This window comes from Perna viridis, chromosome 4 (assembly GCF_037379345.1).
Source record: "Perna viridis isolate PV_CMFRI_1.1 ecotype Kerala chromosome 4, ASM3737934v1, whole genome shotgun sequence".
Taxonomy (NCBI): domain Eukaryota; kingdom Metazoa; phylum Mollusca; class Bivalvia; order Mytilida; family Mytilidae; genus Perna; species Perna viridis.
In genome coordinates, this window is record NC_142448.1 from 29960328 (window position 1) to 29982140 (window position 21813).

General features: G+C 31.9%; 1 protein-coding gene across 5 annotated transcripts in view; it reads left to right on the plus strand.

Moving 5' to 3' along the window:
• LOC148619687 (cadherin-23-like) overlaps nt 1-21813 on the plus strand; it is a 185604-nt gene that overhangs the window by 17589 nt on the left and 146202 nt on the right. For 4 of the 5 annotated variants that reach the window (XM_088579862.1, XM_088579858.1, XM_088579860.1 and 1 more), the window contains exons 5-18: nt 1396-1428; nt 1716-1808; nt 4324-4413; nt 6393-6500; nt 7976-8089; nt 10648-10738; nt 12138-12244; nt 13083-13259; nt 14996-15081; nt 15535-15619; nt 16026-16148; nt 16983-17173; nt 18918-19047; nt 21292-21377. In XM_088579862.1, the coding sequence (XP_088435988.1) occupies nt 1396-1428; nt 1716-1808; nt 4324-4413; nt 6393-6500; nt 7976-8089; nt 10648-10738; nt 12138-12244; nt 13083-13259; nt 14996-15081; nt 15535-15619; nt 16026-16148; nt 16983-17173; nt 18918-19047; nt 21292-21377 (1514 nt within the window). The remainder of the gene's footprint in view (nt 1-1395; nt 1429-1715; nt 1809-4323; nt 4414-6392; nt 6501-7975; nt 8090-10647; nt 10739-12137; nt 12245-13082; nt 13260-14995; nt 15082-15534; nt 15620-16025; nt 16149-16982; nt 17174-18917; nt 19048-21291; nt 21378-21813) is intronic. The other variant, XM_088579859.1, reaches the window with a different exon arrangement.

The following is a 21813-nucleotide window of genomic DNA, read 5'->3' on the forward strand; positions in this document are numbered from 1 at the left end:
TGAAATATCTTCTCGTCTCCCATCACAATACACATGATTTTCTAACTAATAATAAATCTGCTCAAATCGCTTGTCTCCTGATATAATAGAGGATAAATAGGTTAAGTATGGAAAAGTTGATATAGCAGGAAAAAAGCCCTCGGTATTAAAATATGAGGTAATTAATGTGTGGTTAAAAAAATCTTGATAGGTCCTTGATAGAATTATTCAGACAATTTAGTGCTTTGATGGGACTTTTTAGTGTCAACAAAGTGGACAATTTAGCACAAACTTATATGACTTTTTAGTACCAGATTTTTTCCCTCTTTTTTTTTGCCATTTCAAATATGCAAGGGACTTTTTAGCACCGGTACATATAGTATAATATATATTTTATTATTTCTTTTTAATTTTATTAAATATGTAAAATGTGTAAAACAATTTGAAGCACTGAAGTCTGCTTGTCTATTTACATCTATACTCTGGTAGCTTATAATTTACAAGTCAACATGGGCTTGATACTTAAATCCCAAATCATGTGTATAATGATTCCTTGTGACAATGTTGTAAATAAGAATAATCTAAGGTAAATCTCATACAGATAAACAGTGCTAAAAATACCTATCAAAATTACAGGTGAACAACACTAAAATGTTCTATGGTGATGGTGCTAAAATGACTACTTGAAAATTTGGGAACGGTCCTGATATGTCCACTGCATAGAATTATCAGGCTATGAATTCACACATAGTTCTAGTTTCATAGTTTCCTGAATTCACACATAGTTCTGGTTTCATAGTTTCCTGAATTCACACATAGTTCTGGTTTCATAGTTTCCTGAATTCACACACAGTTCTGGTTTCATAGTTTCCTGAATTCACACACAGTTCTGGTTTCATAGTTTCCACATAGAATGGATTATATGGCTCTGTTTGATATTTAACTGTTATATCAGTTTTTGTAGACATGTTTTGTTTTTTTTATTGAGTCCAAAGATGACAACTAAAAATGATAATATCTAGGGTTTCTTTAACTTGTTAAATCTACCATAGCATTTAAATTTAAGATATAGGGTCATATAAGGTAAATGTGTAATTTAGAATTTAAAAATTCTGTGTCAGGACCTGATGCTGTGTCAACATTTTATCATAATCCAGAGCTGTGTCAATTAAACTTGTACTGCTCCAACTGTTCAGGGTTGTATCTCAGTGGTTGTATCAAGTTGCATCCTGCTAAGCATTTTCTAGCCTCTGTCTTGAATACTTCGCTGATCATAAAGTGTAAAAGTTTTTTATATCACAAAAACTTGGTCAAAAATTAAAATCAATCCTTAATTCACTAGTAATGGTGATTTTTTTTACATATGTAGACAATTTCTTTTTGTCAGCATTAATATTTTACATAATTATTCTTCAGGTTCAAAATATAAAGGTAACAGTGATATGCGATGTAAGTATTTATTTATGGCTTTCTGAAAACTACACATTAATTGTTAATTTGTATTAAGTTAAAGTAATATAATTAATATAACGAGAACGTAAATGATGAATATGTCAAAGAAACAATAACTTCACTAGGTTCAACTTAGGTTTGATAATTGAATTAGACATGAAAATGGATAAAAACTCATTTGTAGTGTCATCATATTATCTTTGCACTAAAAGTTATCTCATGTTGCCATATCAGCCATTTAGGCTCTTGTATTGGATATCAGAACATTTTATATGCATTTACAGGGAGCAGATTATCATATAGGCATAGGCGTCAACAACATTGTGGAGGGAAAATTAAGTTTTTATCAACCAACATATCATGGCAATGTAACAGAGGTAAGACTATCTTTTCTGATATTTTTCAGCAATTTGTCCATTTTGCAACCTTATTAAAATAGACCTATTAATTGTGCCATTCAGTCACTGCATGTTGGATCGAACAACACTTCATTCTACTTTCTGTTCTGATGACCTTTCTCGTCAGCCAATCAGATTTCCTATGATGCTTATACCTTATATTTTTTAAAAACTTAAATACTGATTGCATCACAAAGTATCAGGTCAAACAATGTGACATAAGGGGGCAAGAATTTGATTTGACTGTCCAATAAAAATCTTTTATGAGAATCAGGGCATTTTCGGGCATGGTTTATTCAATGAATTAGTGTTGTCTGCCATCCACTTCTAAGATTTTTTGGGAAATGACACAGGATCGGCTTTGAACTGCACTACAAATAACTTCCGGTAAAAATATTGCTATTAAAATTGTCAATAAACAGAATAATGTATACTTTTGTTATGCATACTGTCTACTGTGAATGTATTAATTTTTCCGGATTCTGTCAACATATTTGTGGGTATCAAATTTTCATGGTATCAAAAAGATGATTTGCGTTATATAGTGTTATAAAAAAGATCTATTTTTTGTGTTGTTCTGTCCACTGCAAAAATAGAGAAAATTAGAATGCCATGAAAATAGCAAAAATTAGTACTGCACGAAGATTGATATTTTTACAGTAGATCCTGTGAATATCTTAAATTTGCCTGTTCAGCTTGTCTAAGATATTGATATGATAGAGTCAGTATTCAAAACAAAAATAACTTTTATTTATACATTTCATTTAGTAGACCCAAACTGATTGAACTATATTGAAAGTACAGGTACCATTTAAAGGTGAAGTCTCTAAGATTAGATAGATTAAATTACCAGTTCTATCATATCTACCTTTAGATTGCTGCATAGAATCATGATGTACATTAATGTGGTATACAAACTTTTCCTCAAAATTGTACAATAGTATACTCTTTGTTTTAAAAGCTATTGCACCTTTGCTATACTCAGTACTTACTGCCTCTTCAGATTGGAAGGGGTGTCACATATTTTAAGTTGATTGTTACAATGTTTGCATCCTGGATAGGAGAACTGATATGAAGTAATTATTAGGTGATCCACTATCAGTTTCTAAGTTTTAGCTCACCAGGCTGAAGGCCATGTGAGCTATTGCCATCATATGGTATTTGTCATTGTCATCTTTCATTGTCTGTCATTGTCGTTAAAATTTTTCAAGTTAATTGGAATAAAACTTGGTATAAATGTTCCTTTGAGTATCCTGCATAGAATTGATGTGGGGATTTTTTATTCTTCAAAAAACATGACTGCTGTTATTAAAATTAGAACATAGGGGTCAGACAGTAGTTTTTCGCATATATTTCAAAAATCGTTAGGTTTAGGCAAATTCTGACATGGTTAGAAATGTTCACCATGAAGAGATCTATCTGTAATCCAATTTTCCTTTTAATCTGATAAGCCATGTTGGGGTTATTGCCCTTTTTTGACATTTTTTGCTATTTTTAATGTTATTTAACTAAAAAAGCCTCCTCTGAGGCTCTGACACTACTTGACTAATTGGAACCAAAGTTGGTTTGAATGTTCCTTTGGGTATCCTGTGTAGAGATGATGTGGGGATTTTTGATTCATTGAAAAACATGGCCACTGTTACTAAAAATAGAACATAGAGGTCAGACAGTAGTTTTTCGCATATATTTCCAAAACTGTTAGGTTTAGTCAAATTCTGACTTGGGTAAAAGTTTTCAGCATGATGAGATCTATCTGTGGTCCAATTTTCCTTTTAATCTGATAAGCCATATTGGAGTTGTTACCCTTTTGTCAATGTTTATTTGCTGTTTTTGATGTTATTTCCAAAATCATCTCCTCTGACACTGCTTGACCAATTAGAACCAAACTTGGTGAGAATGTTCCTTGGGTCAGCCTGCATAGAACTGATGTGGGGATTTTTGATTTGTAGAAAATCATGGCTGCCATTACTTAAAATAGAACATTGGGGTCAGACAGTAGTTTTTTTCATGTATTATATCTCCAAAACCATTTGGTTTAGCCAAATTCTTTCATTGCTGAAATAATCCTTATTATAAGGCCTACAAAAGTCTTGAAGTATCGAAGTTGTCAGACAACTCCTTGTAAGAGTTGTTGCCCTTGAAAGGTGAAAAAATTTTTGTTTTTGTTTTTTGTTTTTGTTTTTTTTTTTTTATATACAGTTTTCATCCAACATCTTCAAAACTATGATAGATAGAAAGAACCTTCAATTGCTGAAAAGATCCTGTGATAAATCCTACCAAAGTCTTCTTGAGTCAAAATTGCTGGACAACTCTTTGTTAAATTTATTGCGCTAAAAAGGCAAAATTTAACCAGTTGAGCGATTCAGATTCCCGGGAGCCTCTTGTTTTAAATTAACTTATTTTTTTCAGCTTATGGTAATTGTTATAGAAGACTCACAATGTATGGCATAGATTCAAACTTGGTTTCTCAGTTTGGATTGTGTTTTTTTTCTAGGATGCAAAGATAGGCACAGTAATCATTCCAAATATAAAGATCGACACTTCTGATATTGGTACTAATAACATAGCCTATGGAGTTTCACTGGTATTTATATATGTATATGTACAATAGGTTTTATTTAGACTTAATCCTTTCAGTCCATACTGCATCATGCATGAGCTTGACCAAGAAGTTAGTTATATGTCTTGAGTCATAAGACACAATATATTTTGTAAAAAAACAGCCAAAAGGAGTGAAATTTTAATGGAAATACACAACTAACAATTGGAAACAATTCAGAAATAGTTATTGCTGTAGGACTAAGAAAATTAGTGTGGATGATCAGTTATTTTTTTAAAATTTTTTCATGCCATGCTAGAAGTTCTTTTGGTGTCATAAGCATTCTTTTAAGACAGGGGCTTTTGTTTTGTCACTTGGCATTAATAACTTTCACTTGAGGTGTGAGCTTTCTACTGAAGCCATGATTCCATTGTGACTTAATTGACCCTCAAATTTTAACCTTCAGGAGAGGAGATATTTGAACCATGTTTTTAACTTTATTTCTCGGTGTCTTAGTATTCGTTTTTTCTTTTTAACTTATAATTGATATAATTTTCATTCTATTTTTGGTGGAAAGAAATTTCAGCCAGAAAAGACTATATATTGCTTCCGGTATATAAAGCACTCAATCAGAATGCATGTTAGCAATTAGACAAATCATAGTATGAAATAGTAATCAGGTTGTGACAGGTGTTTAAGTAAGCAATCATTTAATTCAAATGGATTACAGTGGGGGGAGGGGGTTAAATCAAAGATTTTCACTGGATTTTTTCTACCATGAAGTAGATCCTGTTACAGTGTGGGGAGGGGGTTAAATCAAATATTTTCTCTGGATTTTTTCTACCATGAAGTAGATCTTGTTACAGTGGGTGGAGGGGGTTAAATCAAATATTTTCTCTGGATTTTTCTACCATGAAGTAGATCCTGTTACAGTGTGGGGAGGAGGTTAAATCAAATATTTTCTCTGGATTTTTTCTACCATGAAGTAGATCCTGTCACAGTGGGTGGAGGGGGTTAAATCAAATATTTTCTCTGGATTTTTTCTACCACGAAGTAGATCCTGTTACAGTGGGTGAAGGGGGTTAAATCAAATATTTTCACTTGATTTTTTCTACCACGAAGTAAATCCTGTTATATTGGGTGGAGGGGGTTAAATCAAATATTTTCACTGGATTTTTTCTACCATGAAGTAGATCCTGTTACAGTGGGTGGAGGGGTATAAATCAAATATTTTCACTGGATTTTTTCTACCATGAAGTAGATCTTGTTACAGTGGGGGGGGGAGGGGGCTAAATCAAAGATTTTCACTGGATTTTTTCTACCATGAAGTAGATCTTGTTACAGTGGGTGGAGGGGGTTAAATCAAATATTTTCTCTGGATTTTTCTACCATGAAGTAGATCCTGTTACAGTGTGGGGAGGAGGTTAAATCAAATATTTTCTCTGGATTTTTTCTACCATGAAGTAGATCCTGTCACAGTGGGTGGAGGGGGTTAAATCAAATATTTTCTCTGGATTTTTTCTACCACGAAGTAGATCCTGTTACAGTGGGTGAAGGGGGTTAAATCAAATATTTTCACTTGATTTTTTCTACCACGAAGTAAATCCTGTTATATTGGGTGGAGGGGGTTAAATCAAATATTTTCACTGGATTTTTTCTACCATGAAGTAGATCCTGTTACAGTGGGTGGAGGGGTATAAATCAAATATTTTCACTGGATTTTTTCTACCATGAAGTAGATCTTGTTACAGTGGGGGGGAGGGGGCTAAATCAAAGATTTTCACTGGATTTTTTCTACCATGAAGTAGATCTTGCCTTTTTTTATTTCAAATATTATTTAAGTCTCTTTTAAATGTTGAAAACAGATTCTCTTTCAGTGTGTTCCAAAGTCATAATTTTTTCAAAAAAAAAAAAAAAACAGTAGGAAGAAGAGAAAATCAAGTATCAAGAGTAGGAAATAAGCTTTATGTAAGGTGAGTATCAATTTGTTTGATAGAAACTATTTCAAATGTCTGTTCTTGTAGACAGAGTTTAAATTAAGCTATGCAGGGCCTGGACTAGTTAATCTGATATTGGCAAAGAGTTTGAACTATGCATCAAAACATCGTTACAACTTTACAGGTAAAGTTTCAGTAAGTACTTTATCACAGAATATTACTTATAACTTAGTTATTTATTATCTGTCTTGTTAAATATTGCGCATAGACTGAAATATAAAATACACTCTGTCTAGAGGAAAATGAAACGCCATTTAGCAAGATCCTTTGATCTCAGTTTTCAGTATATAGATGCTATATTGTTTTTAAACAATCCTAGTTTCAGGGATTTTATATATCACATCTATTTAAAAGAACTCTAGATAGAGGACACTACAGACAATATGATTAATGACATCAGCCTCATATCACACATTTAATTTTTATGGCAGTGTTATTTTCACTATTTTAGCAACAAAAGCTGAATCGCGAAAATTTAATTGCCATGAACATTTTTTTCAAGGACTTTGTGCTGTAATTCAGTGAAAGATCATGAATTTAAAACTGCGTGAAAGTAGATTGATCACAGAAGTCGTGAAAAAAAGACTGCACGAAAATTTTCTAGTTTACAGTATATGACATACCTGAACTGACATTTAATGTAGCCTATTTCTCATACTGTGAAAGTACTTTAATTTGTGGAGAACATTTTTTAAGATTTAGGGGGAAAAATGTTAGTTTATAGATTCTTTAATTCATTGCTTTGACAACTATTAGTGAAATACAATATCCATTTTGTGATTGAACCAAATTTGTTGGTTTGCCAAACCTAGGAAAACTCTGAAAACTAGCACCCCACAAACAATGATACTTCTTCAGTATAAGATTTTACTGATGATTTGGTAAAACTGATGTTTTGCTATCACTAGTACATACTATTAACAGATTTGGTTAGCATGTTGCATGCACCATATTCACAATATTTCAAATGAATAACCCTAAATAGGAATGGTCTGTGTTAATATTACAATAATTAGGTGCTACAGTACTGTTTTTAGCAATACAATATATTTCGTTTAAAAACCTTTTTTGGCTCTGTTTCATAAAAAGTGGGATGGTTTTTTCGTTTTTGTGCTCTAACTGAAAAATGCTTCCAGCTAAGGCCATAGACAAGATATTTTTGTAGCCATGATCACAGGCTCCATTTTTTTTTCTATAATATTTTCTGTAAAATTTTCTATAAAATTTCAATTTGATGTTTAAAATTTTTGGCACTTTTTCATAAAAAAATTACATAAAAGTGGCCATTGTGAAATATTTGCCATCACTATTTATCAATCTTCTAGGAATTATTAAAGTATTGAAATGGTTTTGAAGCTCCTAGTATTAATCTCTTTGTAGGTCTTGGAATATTGTCACAAAATGAACCATAATGTTTGATGTATCATTTGTCGGGTGTATCATGTGCTCTTGGTGCAGCTCTTTATTAGACAAATAGTTTCAGATATGTTAAAAGATTTGTTTTCTATGAAAGCATCAGGAAACATTTAAACACATGGATGTACTAAATGTTATTGTAGCAATATATAGTATATATTTTAAATGGACTAATTTTAAGTATTTTGTTTTAGGATTCCAATTATCCAGATAGAAATGGAACTACTCGCTTCATTATAAACGTCACTGATGTTGACAACCTTGTCCCAGTGTTCCACAGAACAAGATACACTGTTAATGTTAATGAGGTAAGTTTGAGATGTATAAACATCCTGTATGTCTGTCTGTTTGTCTGTGCTTTCATACCCACTCTCTAAGGGTGAAAGGGGTATTCTGTTTTGCATTTGTGATTCTGTACATCCAAGTGTTCTCCTGTCTGTCTAACAAGTTTGGTATCACATTTTTCTCAGTGACTGCTTGTTGCAGTGGCCTAGTAGCTTGATAAATTGTTTTGCTTGGACATTCTGTATTGTAGGCAGATATTTCAGGTATGTTGCTTTATGTAGATGGGACATACATTGTTAACAAATTTGGTGGATGTCAGATATGAACTTCCTGTACATTGTAGTGGTATATCTAGCATGACAACTCCATGTTGTTTTTAATAACATCATTTTCAGTCACTCTTTTCTCTGTGTTACAGAACCGTGATATTTTATCAAAAGCTTTGTTTAGCTTAACCTCACCAGGGAGACATCATTTTCCCTTTTGATGACTTTGTTTATATTTTGACCTTTGACTCTGCATGATACATTTTTCATTCATGCTTTTCAATCCAACTAACTTATCACAGGGGGTTGATATTGAATACACACATGTAGGTATGCAATATTACGAGATATCATTTCAGACGAGGAGAAATTGATTAACTCCCTATTAGATAACGTATTCTATATTTTCTTCTTTACATAGAAAAAGAAATTGATACGGTGAAACTTAATAAGCACCAGCATAAAACCTAAATATATATACAAAATAGTAAATACATGTACTTTCAGAGATCATCAAAAGGTCTTCACACCTTTAAAAATACTGTGGAAGTCCCTAAAAAAAAGTAATAAAATCCATGTTCACCGAATAAAGACAATTCTTCCAAATCAAACTAAAAAGTAAAAACAAAGACACAATAAAGACCAACATCCCCTTACTGTGGACAGGTGAATCAAATCTCGTGATGGGTCTAAAACCAGTATTAAAAGGCCCCATTCCCCTTTAATATATGGTTAAAAATGAACTGAAACAACAAACACCTCATAAAATTCACATCAAATTCTCTCCATGGAATAACTCAACATATACCATATTCGTCTGGATATAGCTGAAATATTGCTGCTCGGACATTAAACCCCAATAAACAAACAAACCATATAGACAAAATGAGATATCCACATAAAAAGTGTTACTGATAGCTAGCTAAGAACATATTTAAGAATGATGATTCCATCAAAACTACCAGAAATAATCGGTCTCTACAATTCCAGTGGGATGGATTTGGAGTAATAATATCAAGTACTAAATAGGAATTTTCAATGTAGTGTGTCTAAAACAAAATTTTTGTCATATTTTTCTCTGAAATTATTATTTGACAAAAGTTTCCTGTAGGTATAACATGTTGTGGGATATGTTTTCAGATCATAGAAATATCAACTGTCTGATTAATGAAAAAGTGGAAGTATCTCAAGTGAGCAATCGCTAGCAATACATCTTGTTTTATGTCTGGCCTATTATGTCGGTGAAAGTCTTTATAAAGAAATTTAAGGTTTTTGATGCAACTTTTTAAGGGCTTGATATGACATTTGAATGTCTTTTCAACTCATCTCCTAAAGTAAATTGCACAGAATATTAGTTGAATCATTATGAATTTATATAAAGGCAGTGTACAGAGTGTTGATTTATGTATGTGAGTTTTTGACAGGTCAGTGACCAATGACCTGTGACTTGTGCCCAATCTGATTATAATTTTGTTATGTAAAATAACGATTGATTGATTCAATCAAATTTCCACTTTACATTATAATGTATCAAATATAAAGCTATTATAACAATTTAGGATTCAAAAGTTGATTTTAAGTAGCACTCCACATAAGAATCATGCAAAATGTGATACATGGTTTGAAAGCCTACATATTCTTATTTTTGATTTCTTGTTTAAAATGCTTTAGTAAACAGAAATTAACATTTTTTTCATATAACCCTGCTCATAGAAGATAAAAATTGTATATAATGCACTGTAGAATTCAAAAGTAAGGGAGATAACTCAGTAAATGACACTTAAATACAATAGAATCTATCGGATTTTCAATGTTGATTATCTCCTAAGAGCAGGCAGATTTGAATGAATAATTACACATTTCATAATATAGACTCATAAAACAACAAAAATAAAAATACATAGCCTTTTTCTGGGTGTATCACATTTTTTTAGATTTTACATGATTCTTGCAACGACAGCTACTTAAAAAATAACTATGGGTTCAACACATCAATTGACTTATTGATAAAATATTTTTAACCGATTAAAAATACTGCAAACCATGAAATTTTGGCTGTTGTTTTATTTTTATAATAATTTTACAATTAAACTTGTTATGCAAAATTTAACTTGTTGTGATTTTTTTTCCTTTGAAGAACAGTATAATGTGATTTGAGGAACAATTACAAATTTAAAACTACATGAAAGTAAATCAATGGCCGAAATTGCAAACATTTTTATCTTGGTTTACAGTATAGGAATTAAGTAAAATTTATTTGATCTTTAAATACAAAATTTTACATTTTTACATTGAATCTTTTATATTTTTTATAGAATGCGACACTGAATACAGCTGTTGTTACTATTCACGCATACGACCAAGACAAAGGGATTGATGAAGAGATTAATTACAAATTGGTTTATGGTAAGACACTGTACATCTGGAGTGTTCTAATGATGCATAATGTTAATCATGTTTTTTTTCTTTTCAGGGATTCTTAATTTGTTCCTAATTCATTCATTTTAAATTGATGTAATCAAATTTTCCTCTAAAATGTTCATGAAAAATGTAGAAATAGTGTGAAGTTTGCTTTGTTTTTATTGATAAGTTTTTAAGTGCCAATCTAAGGCCAACCCTGGGAAATTTACTGTTCATTGAACGCCCATAGACTGCCTTAATGCTGTATTTCACTGTTTGGAAGAATTGTTGTCTCTGAGACACATTCCTTGTTTCCGCTTTCTTTTCTGTAAATGACAATGCTACAAATATAAACTCTATTCAAACTGCTCTCAAAATGTTTTGGTTTGTTTTATGTCCTGACTACAAAGGAGATGTATGTAATGTTGGATATTTTGCCTATCTCCTAGTATTCTGTTTTATTTTTTTTTTCAAATATTCATCTTTTTAAGTCCAAAGCCAAACTTGAGTTAGAATGTTGGTTTTGTATGAATATTTAATCAGTGGAATACTGGTTCATGGAAGTGTGGAAAATAAAGGATTTTGGTTGATGCATTTTAATTGTGATATTTATATAAAATGGCATACAAAACAGGGCTGGTTTGGAAGTTAAGAACTGGAGTAGCAACAGTTGAAATGTATTACAATAAGCCTGATAAGACCAGATGCAATGCTAGTGTGATTCAAATTAAGAATTATTTGCTTAATCAGCTACAGTTTAACTTCACATTGTTTGTGGTAATTCCCAATATTCTGTAGTTTCAGGGATATGCCCTGATAAAGTCAGTATCTGAGGCAATAAAACGAAAAGACAACAGAAAAATACTGAAGATGATATTGAATATCACCTAAAACACAAAAATATGTAGTAGAATCTGAAGATGTCAAGGAAAAAAAAATAAGTCTTAAAATATTTAAAAATGATATATTGAAATAACTGCTTACATTAGATCATATCTTTTCTTGTTTCATCACCAAGAAAAATAGTCCTGTTGTTAATGTCTGTGATCAATATAAAGGAATTGAGAAAGACTAGCTACAAATTACTAGTAATGTATGATAGAGTTATTGCTTTCATACACATCAAGTTTGACTTGTTCTTCCACCCCTTTTCAAAGTTTAGGAACTTGGGATATTTGGGTCCATTCTTCAATCAATAATTGGTTTCTATAACATAATTTAAATTAGTGTTGATTGATAAGAATAATTTGCAGGGATGGATGCTTGAGTGTAATGAAAGACAAATATCTTATGATCAGGACATTTTAAGGTGAAAATCGTCATGTAAAAAATATTTGGTACATGTAGACAACTCAAAATTGTTTTTGCACAGTAACCGAAAGATCTGAATAATGTTTAATTTTAGAAATTCCAGATACTAAATGGTTTTCTGTTAACCAGAGAACAGGTGTAGTCACAGTCAGCAAAACTCTTGACAGAGAAAAATACTCTCAAGTGACCCTAGTTATAAAGGTATGATTTCTCTTATTAAAAGAATAACTAGTGGTGCTGTATGTACTGGAGCATGTATAATTAAACAGAAAGAGGTCACTGTATTTCAAGTGCTGTAACAAACAATGATAAAGTACAAAAGAACACTATTCCCCACATATTGGCATCACATGTCTGTTCATCATTCTGTCTGTTCCTCTAAAATTCATCACAATTATCTCAACTCCCAATGGAGGGATTGATTTCAAATGTTGAATGTGGCTTTTTATAGACTGAGAATACGTGTTATTTCCTGAATGAAATGTAGAAAATTATAAGTAAAAAGAACAAATTTGACTTCTTCGGCTGTCTTTTTTTAAAGATAGAACTTGTTTTTTAATTAACTTTGATATATAGGCTTTACTTTTTCTTTTCATATTTGGTCTTCCATACTACAAATGTATTATTATTCATTGCTGGAAAACTACAAACATAACTTCACATGATGCACAAACATGTGCACGAAAAGGAAATATTTAAGAATAAAAACAGTCATGATTTAAATGATACAAATTTTAATTCACATATTTGAAAAAAAGTAACTGCACTTGTAATGCATTCCTGGAACACTAGTGCAAAACTAAATATGCTTGATGCATAAAAAGAAAATTGTAACTGTAATGATAATAGTAAAAAAAACCACTAATATAGTACATGATCCTATATCTAGCTTTCTGTAGATGATTAAATAAAAAAAAGAAAAATTATTTATTGCCAACAAAGTCGTTTTTGACCAGAAAAAATAAATCAAATTCTAGTGATATGAACAGATTATACTTCTTAAAATCTTAAATAATTTAAATTGTGATTATGTTGCTAGGGTTACCAAGTTGACAAAGAATTGACAAGATTTGCCCATACAGCTGTGGATATAAGTATTATTGATATAAATGAATTCCCTCCAGAGTTTGAGAAAACTATATACAATATTAGTATTACTGAGAATTCACAAACACCAATGATCATTCTACCATTGAGAGCCACAGATAAAGATATGGTAAGTGTTTTTAAAAAAGGTCAATATCCTCCGCAGACCTATAACTGCTTTTTGATTAGCTAAATATCACTGCTATCTTAAAGGCTCGACTTATAAGGTTGTGGAAAAAATCACAGGGCATGAGCTCTATTGTAATTACAAATCTGTACTAATTTGTAAAGAGGTGGTGTTAACTTTAGTATCAAGTGTACTGTAAGTGTTCATTAAGCTTTGAAATAGCAAATGTACCTTACGTGTAGGAGATTTATTTCGATTGTAATAGGACAATAGTGGTCTAGCTAGCTGTCTCAGTTTTGGTTTCATACATGATGGTGCACAAGTCACGTGGTAAGTGCTACCGAGTATGTGTGTAAGTGATGTTTACGGAATATAATATAACTTTTCTGAAACATAACATTTAATATCATTATTAGATATGAATTTGATGTTCATTCACATTACTGAAATGAATAAAAGCAGCTGATACACATTGGAATGTTACATGTGTTTGTTTACATGATTAAATTTAACAGTAATTTACAAACACAAGCCATGCCCAATGCCATGCCCAATAAGTCGCATGCTGTTCATATTACAATAAAAAATTGTTCACATTTGTGGTCTCAAAGCCTGTTAAGGACGTCATATTAGAATGATAGTTTCATGCATGCTAAAGGTTGTTGTACATAATCAAGTTACTCGAATGTTCTCTCATCCTGACAAGGCATTCGTCTTATTCATATAAATATAAAGAACTATGACATGTCAGAATACTTCTTATGCCATGTTTGCATACCTGTTAACCTTTGAAATAGTTCAAGTACAAAATTCTCCCAATTGACACTGTATCATGTGGAAGATTTTTATGTAAAGCCAAGTTTTTGATGTAAAAATTCAATGATTTAGTATTTCAACGAAAAACATTCCACATTCTTACATTTGTATGTGAAAGATTCTAAATTTTTGGTTGATTTTGTGGGAGTTCTCCCCTCCCTCAATGTAGGAGGATTAATAGGTATGATGTTTGAATTAGTTTGCAACATGTATATAACAAGATAAGAGGTTCCAAAAAGACTGAATTTCTAATATTGTCCTCATATGCCATTTAATGGAACCAATACTACTGAGACAATATAATAATGACAAAGTTTAATTACCGTAGTTTGTAAACAGATTGGCAGATTATTTCATTTTAATGTTACCTACTAATAATTACAAAATATTGATTTGATAAGATGATTAGAACTGTTTACTTTAAATTACATGTAAGTAATTCCTATTGCAATTTTACCATCACTGTTGAAAGTGTGATTTTTATTTTTTGCTATTTTGAGAAAAATCCTGCAGCAATAATATTCTTCAAGATTCCATTAAACAAGTTTTTATTATTGGGATTTTAATTATATAAGTCTGTTAAATTTTCTGCAATAGTAAAAACAGTGCATCAATTTTTAAATCTACATTACAAGTACTTTTGCTAGGGTATACAGACTAATTGGTTGATGTAATGTTTGAAAAAATCAGTTGTTTGTCTTCTCCTATACTCATCCTAAGGATGAATTAAATATTTTCTCTTACTTTTGTTGGTCAATTCCTCCCTGTTTAGTGAATTTTATTAATTCGGAGAGAAGTGTGGCTATGTTAACTCCAGCAACAGAGTGCATGTAATCTTTTTATTGGACTGTCCTTCTTGGAGAAAAATAAAATGTGTGGGTTTTTTTTCAAACTATACTTTACTTTTTCTATATAATTGACAGGTTTCAGGAAAAGACCAGAGTATTGATCTGATATACAGTATTGTTGATGGAAAATCAAGTCATTACTTCTCAATCAATAGCTCTAGGTATACTATACTATACAGTTCAGGCCTATTATTGATTAAACCATTATTTTCCTCTGTTCTATTCCTGTGGCAGAGTTGTCTTTCTTTTAATTTCCTTTTTTTACAACAGTTGACCTACTTAATTAAAATATGTTTATTAAGTGTTCAGTATTTCTAAAATTAAAGTATAAATAAAATAAGAGAAATGTATAAAATGTGATTTTAAGAATTGACTGTTTCATTTTTAATGTTTCATTAGCATATAATAGTGTTGACTGGTTGGATAATTTGGACATGAAGTGCTGGCACTCTTCATTAAAAATATACTATCAACAACACTTTCACATCCCAAAATGAAACATCAAAAATGAACATTCAAAATTCTTAGCAGCTCCATATATTCCAAACTTGACATCTTTACCATGTTTGCTAGATTTGCTGGTATATTAGTAATTTGTTTCTGCTCTTTTGCAGTGGAGTTTTATCTTTATCCAAATCCTTAGATTTTGAGACTGATCCAAGTCACACAATACAAGTTACAGTCAAAGATGCTAAATATGTAAGTTCACTTTATATAACAACTAAAAACAAAAATACATTTTTAACCACCACCAGTTATGTAAAAGAGTTATTCACAAGAGATTATTAAGTTTCATACAAACTTGCTTGAATGATACTGTGACTTTTGTTTTCCCTCTTTACGAATATTCATTTTCCTTTTTAACTTATCAACTCAATCTGCGAGTTCTTTTGTTTTGAGATTTTCAAGTGTCCTGCCACTGAGAAAAATTGGAGAATAATGTTTCACAAAATTTTCCAATACACCCATCTGTTTGAATTGTGGAAGACAAAAGTGCATTTGTGGAAAATTTCTGGAGCAAGGAGGATAATTCACATAAAAAACAACATAATTTTTCCTTTTTGTGATGAGAGGTATTGATCTCACCTTAATATTTACATTTCAGACCAGTACAGCCACAGTCAGTATAACAGTGATAGATATCAATGACAACAATCCAGTGTTTGATAACTCATCATACAGTTTCAACATTAAGAAGACCAAAGGTGTTAATGATGTAATTGGAAGTGTAAGTTTTTTAATGCAGTTGGCAATTTTTTTTCATTTTTTTTTCACTGCACTTTTACTTACTGTAAGTTTAGTTGAATAGTATGGCAATACTACAAGAGCATCATCCAAACAGTTGTTAGGTCTGAAAATTATTTTGATGGAATTTTTAAGCTTTTACAGGATATTATAGAAATTTTTCAGATTTTCTACTCAAAGAACTCTCTACTTTAATGTTAACATTATTTTAATTATTTGATATTGCTTAAGTTTTTTTTATCTGTTTTACATATTCTGCTTATTTGAGAAATTATTTTCATATTTATTTGGACACAGCTTCGACATCATGAGTTGTAGGTTTCCTTTAATTTAGAGTTTATTAAACCTAAACTTGAATTTTGTTTAAAAAATATTTTCATCTTGACATATTGCAATGGGAACTCTATCAAGATGTAAAAAGAGCAAATAAGTGTCTGAGTACTTATACTGTACTTGTGTATTCTTCCTTCTGAATGAGTACTGAAGTATTATTTGCCATTACCAGTCAAATAAGTCTACATGATAACTTTAGTAAAAGGGAATGTATCTCTCTTGAATTGCATAACAAAGTGCCATACCACCAAAGTGAAGTTGGGAAAGATTTAAGATGTTGTGACTTATACAATTTAAGAATTAAGGGCCAAAAAGGGGCAATTGGAATCTGGTTAAATCCTTATCCTATATCAAACGTCTAACTGCAATAATATTTCAAGGCAATCAAGCTTTAAATGTGTGTCCATACTTGCCTCAATTGTTAAGGCTTTGATCTTTGTGGTTGTATCTAACTGTGCCCAGTGAAGCATTTTGTTTATTTTAGGTCAATGCCAGAGATAAGGATTCAAATGCAAAAACAATCATAAGCTATGCTATAAAAGACACTTCTTTCAAGATATTTGGTGTGGATTCAAACACAGGGGAGTTAACTCTGAAGACCAAATTGAGTGAAAATTTTTCCAGCCTTTATACATTTGAAGTGGTTGTTAAAGATGGAAATACTGCAGCTGCAAGGTAACATGTTTATGCAAAGGCATGGTATAGCAATGAAAATCAGTTATACTGCTATAATTGTACCTTTACTCATGGATACTAAATGGAAACTCATTATTATACCCCTGCTTCAAAGGAGAGGGGGGTATACTGTTTTATCTTTGCCTGTGTATCCGTTTTTCTGTGTGTCAGCAAGACTTTTTTCTGTCACAGTTTTCTCAGTTGCTTGAAATTTTAACAAATTCATCCTGTAGGTATGCCTGGTGGTATTCTATCTCGAACAACAACTTCGTGTGTACCATGGAATTTGTTTATTTTCCTTAAATTGTGATTGAAAATGGGGGTATCACTAGTGAGCCATTGCTGACAGATTTCTTGTTTGTTCTTTTTAGCATTAATTCAATTTTGAGAATATGTTTCATGAAATGCTATATTATGTAAGATCTCTTGATTATTTTTGGGCAAAAACAAGGTCTGATGGTTTAGTGGCTGTAAAATGATGACAAGAGGGGAAATAAAATATATACTGATATACTTGAGGTCTGGCATTGGTTTTATGGGAAATTGATTGATTGATTGATTGTTGGGGAATAATGCCAGAGCAGCAGTATTTTAGCTATATTCAGGCGATGAACATGAAAGGGATGATAAAATGAACATGAAATAATGATGATGAAATAAAAAAAGGAATGGGACACAAGGATAATAGAGTTGAGTAATTATGATTGCCACAAGAAAAAGGAAACGATTGGTAGGGTTGGGCAATTTAGCCTCCTATGGCAGAGCGCAAAGGTTCCTACTCCTATCGAATACCACAGCAGGGTTCTTAAACATGCGAGGAATGTGGCATCTTTCCCAACACGTTGCACTACTATGGTTTGCAGTCAGGTGTTCCGTATTATAGCTTGACAACCCCAGCATGGAACACGCCAGGGGTACCCCATTCCACCATATGGGGCACACATCCCAGTTGCTCTGTGGGCAGAGCGCCTAGCCCCTGGCTAGCTATCTGAGCACTATTTATTCACCTTTTACGACAAGCTTAGTGCTGCTGCAGACCTATTCTTTTGACAACCGGACCTGCACGGGGGAGTTTCATTGGCAAAGCCAAAAGTAGTTTTATATTTGATTGTATATTAAAGACAAAAAAGACAAAATACAATACATGCACATTGCTGGAAAGTATCAAAATTATTTGTACAAGCTTTAGACACAGATTTTTAGGGTTTCCTGAGCAATTCTGATTGTTTGATTAGTAGAACAAATGACTGATATTTTCTAGCAATTTATATTTTATCCTGCAACTGTTTGTATAGTGAAAAATCTGAAATATACAAGGAAAAAGAAGATAAATCATATGATTTTATGCCCTCTCTTGAATGGGCAATATATTAGGAATCACCTTGTAAACTGGTTACCTGTTTTCTGCACTAGGTGTTGCTCAGAAAGAAAGAGGTAAACAGGAGACTATATTATCCTACTATGAAAACAGCAATAGTTTATTTATCACCCTGTATTGATATATTAGGAAGCCTGTCTGCAAGAATTATATTTATTAATGTTGTTAAAATAAACTAACACAGAGAAATTTTATGAGGAAATTTTGAAAATATCTCATTTTTACTGAATACCTAAAGCTAAAACAGCACATGAAAGAGGGTGACCTATCCAACATGAAACTCATTACAAACTTATGTATTATGATTCTATTCCTTCTAATTTTGATAACTAGCCCCCTTATTCTATTCCATAATTTCATTTGTAGACAGAACAGTGCTGTAGTTAATGTACATGTCAGTGATGTTAACATACATCCACCACAGTTTGAGAAGAAAACATACCAACTCAGTGTATTAGAGGATGTGGCTGTCAACACAAAACTTCTTTACTTGAAGGTATTTTGTGCATTGTTTGTAAATTTCTGACAGTTCAATAATAGTTGTTGAAAAATTTAAATTTTTGCATAATTATATCATGTATTTTCCAACAAAATGGAAATTATAACATATTGTTATAATGTATCCATTGATTTATAAGGATCTGTTGATAAAATTGATTCAAAATCACATTTTTAAAAGGAAGAAAAAAACTATATGGCCTGATTTCACAGTGAAAATCCGGTTAAAGTATGGTTCAAGTCTGTGGCCGGGAGGGCTGTTGGTGGACATAGGGGAGGGGTGAATTATTTATACAACACTTTTCTCAGCAACTACTAATGTCAGCCTCTTGATATTTGGTACATTTATACAACATCAAGTATGGGTCCTATATCGTGGGGTCCAATTTTAGGCCTGTCAGACATCTACTTTCTGTTTAACAAAATTCTGCCATTTCAGTCTTTGACCCATTTTTATTATAAATTTTGTAACAGGTATGGCGAGTGGTCATTTGGAGAAGATGGCTCTCAGTTTTAAATATTACGTTTCTGTGTATGCTGTAGGCATATGGATGTAGAACAAACCAATTAAAAATAAACGATTAATTTATTACAATAAATGCGTGTTCTATTCAGCAGGATATACAACAGAATGATGTTGACTCCTAGTGATAGCAGTTTCTGTGTCTTTAATAAAATGTACGCCTTGTGTGTTATGTTGCCCTCATCCTAGTCCAAATGTAATACTAATGGTATTCACCAACTAAAGTTAATAGTTTCTAGTTCCTTTTCCACATCAAACGATTCTTAAAAATGTTAACCATGCATCCTAAAATCCCTTCGTATTTCTCATTCACCATAAATAATGCTTGTATTTCGCCCATTTCAAAGTCAGGTCCCCATTAAATTCCTCCGATGGTGGTCCTATATTGGTGGAAAATATTGATGATATTGTAAAACTTAATAAACGTCAAATGACACTATAGGTGTGGTGGGGGAATGCATCAATGATGGTTTCTTGCAGCATTAAGTCTTTCCCATGGCTGTTTCCTTATATTTCAAATGATGTTGACAGCACTGCAGCCAAATGCAATCTGCCATGTTCGACGAACTTGCTCTGTATTTATACCTTCGAAATTATTCATATGCTGGCTCATGATAATTATTACATGTAAGCAAACAAAGAAACACTGGCTCATGATATATCCGTAACGTTATTTCATAGTTGTGAAGATCCTTGTGGTTCTCTTCCACGAACTCGTTCTTTTTCTATGAAACTCAAATTAATCGGCTATCATTTCCATTGACGCTGTTGCTATGTGAAGTGGTGAAATACGTCACTACAAAGAGTCTATGGTCCTAAATATCTATAGGTTTGAAATATGGGAATAAATATCGAAACTGCTATCAATCTTGGAGTCAACATTTACATTAAACAATATCAAGATCAACATGTAACTTAAACCTAGCTTGAAAACTTATGAAATTCCATCCCCAAAACCTGGAAGTGAAAGTAAACGTAAATGACGTCATTCATAAACATTGAAGACAGTGTCATGCTGCTCAGTTAAACATATATCATAATAATCATTATTTGACGTTCGGATAATAAATCTAACTTGTCAATACTCTTCAAAGGTAATGTTTTTTTTTCACATGCACTATGACTCTTCTTAACACGGAACTCAAAAAAATATAGTTACATCACAAATAGTGTTTTTTGTACATGTGCTTGAAGCATGTTGAATGAACTTGAATCTTTCCAAAATTCATGATTATAATCATCATGTGTACAGTAACAAGGAGACCTCATGCATATTACAATATTATGTCCCACTCAAAGAGTTGGAGGTATATTTTAATCATCTTCTCAGTCATTCCAGCCGTCATTCCCACTGCCCTTCCAAATATCATCGCAATTATCTTGGCTTCCAATAGATGGATTTATTTCAAATTTGATATATGGCATTATAAAAATTGGGCATATGGTGTAAGCAATTTTGGGTGCTGTCTTATCTCAACTTCCTGCTTCATGAGACTTTGCCATTTTTTTTTTTTTTTTTTTGCTATATGGAATTGTAGAGAAAATTTCTTATCAAAATCTCAGTTCTCAATGGATGGATTGGTTTCAAATTTTGTGTGTAGTTTTACATAGATGGAGCATACGTTTAAAATGATTTTGGGAGCTTTTTTATATCAATTTCCTGTACCAGTGGGGTAACCTTAATTTGACAACTCATGCAACTTTATATTTTACTACTAGGGTACAGATAAAGATCCAAGTGATGTACTGAAATACAGTATTAGTAGTGGAAATTCTGGTGGTTTCTTTTCCATCAACAATTCAAGGTACTAGTAATGCATTTATGTTTTTGCTTCTTCTTCCTATCTTTCTCTTTTTTGACATATATATCATGGTACACATCTCAGTGACGAATCTGGACAAAAAATGAGGGGTGGTCCCTACTGAATGTCAATTGGCTATATTTTTTTTATTTCCCAAGTCAATGCAAAAGTTAGGTTCCCACAACATGTTGAGAGTCACCTGTGTAAACTCATAAAAGCATCTTTTTATTTGAATATAAAACCACATATTTAACAACAAAAGACAGGATTTAATATTTTTTCTTTCAATTGCTGCATTTTTTGTGTATTATTATGATACATCATCATGTCAGCGACAGACAGTTTAACTCAGCAACATCAGATTTGGTCTGACATTAACTTCCTGTTCAAGTGTTAGTTACTGTGTAGTTTATATAGATAAGGCATGTGATTTACATGA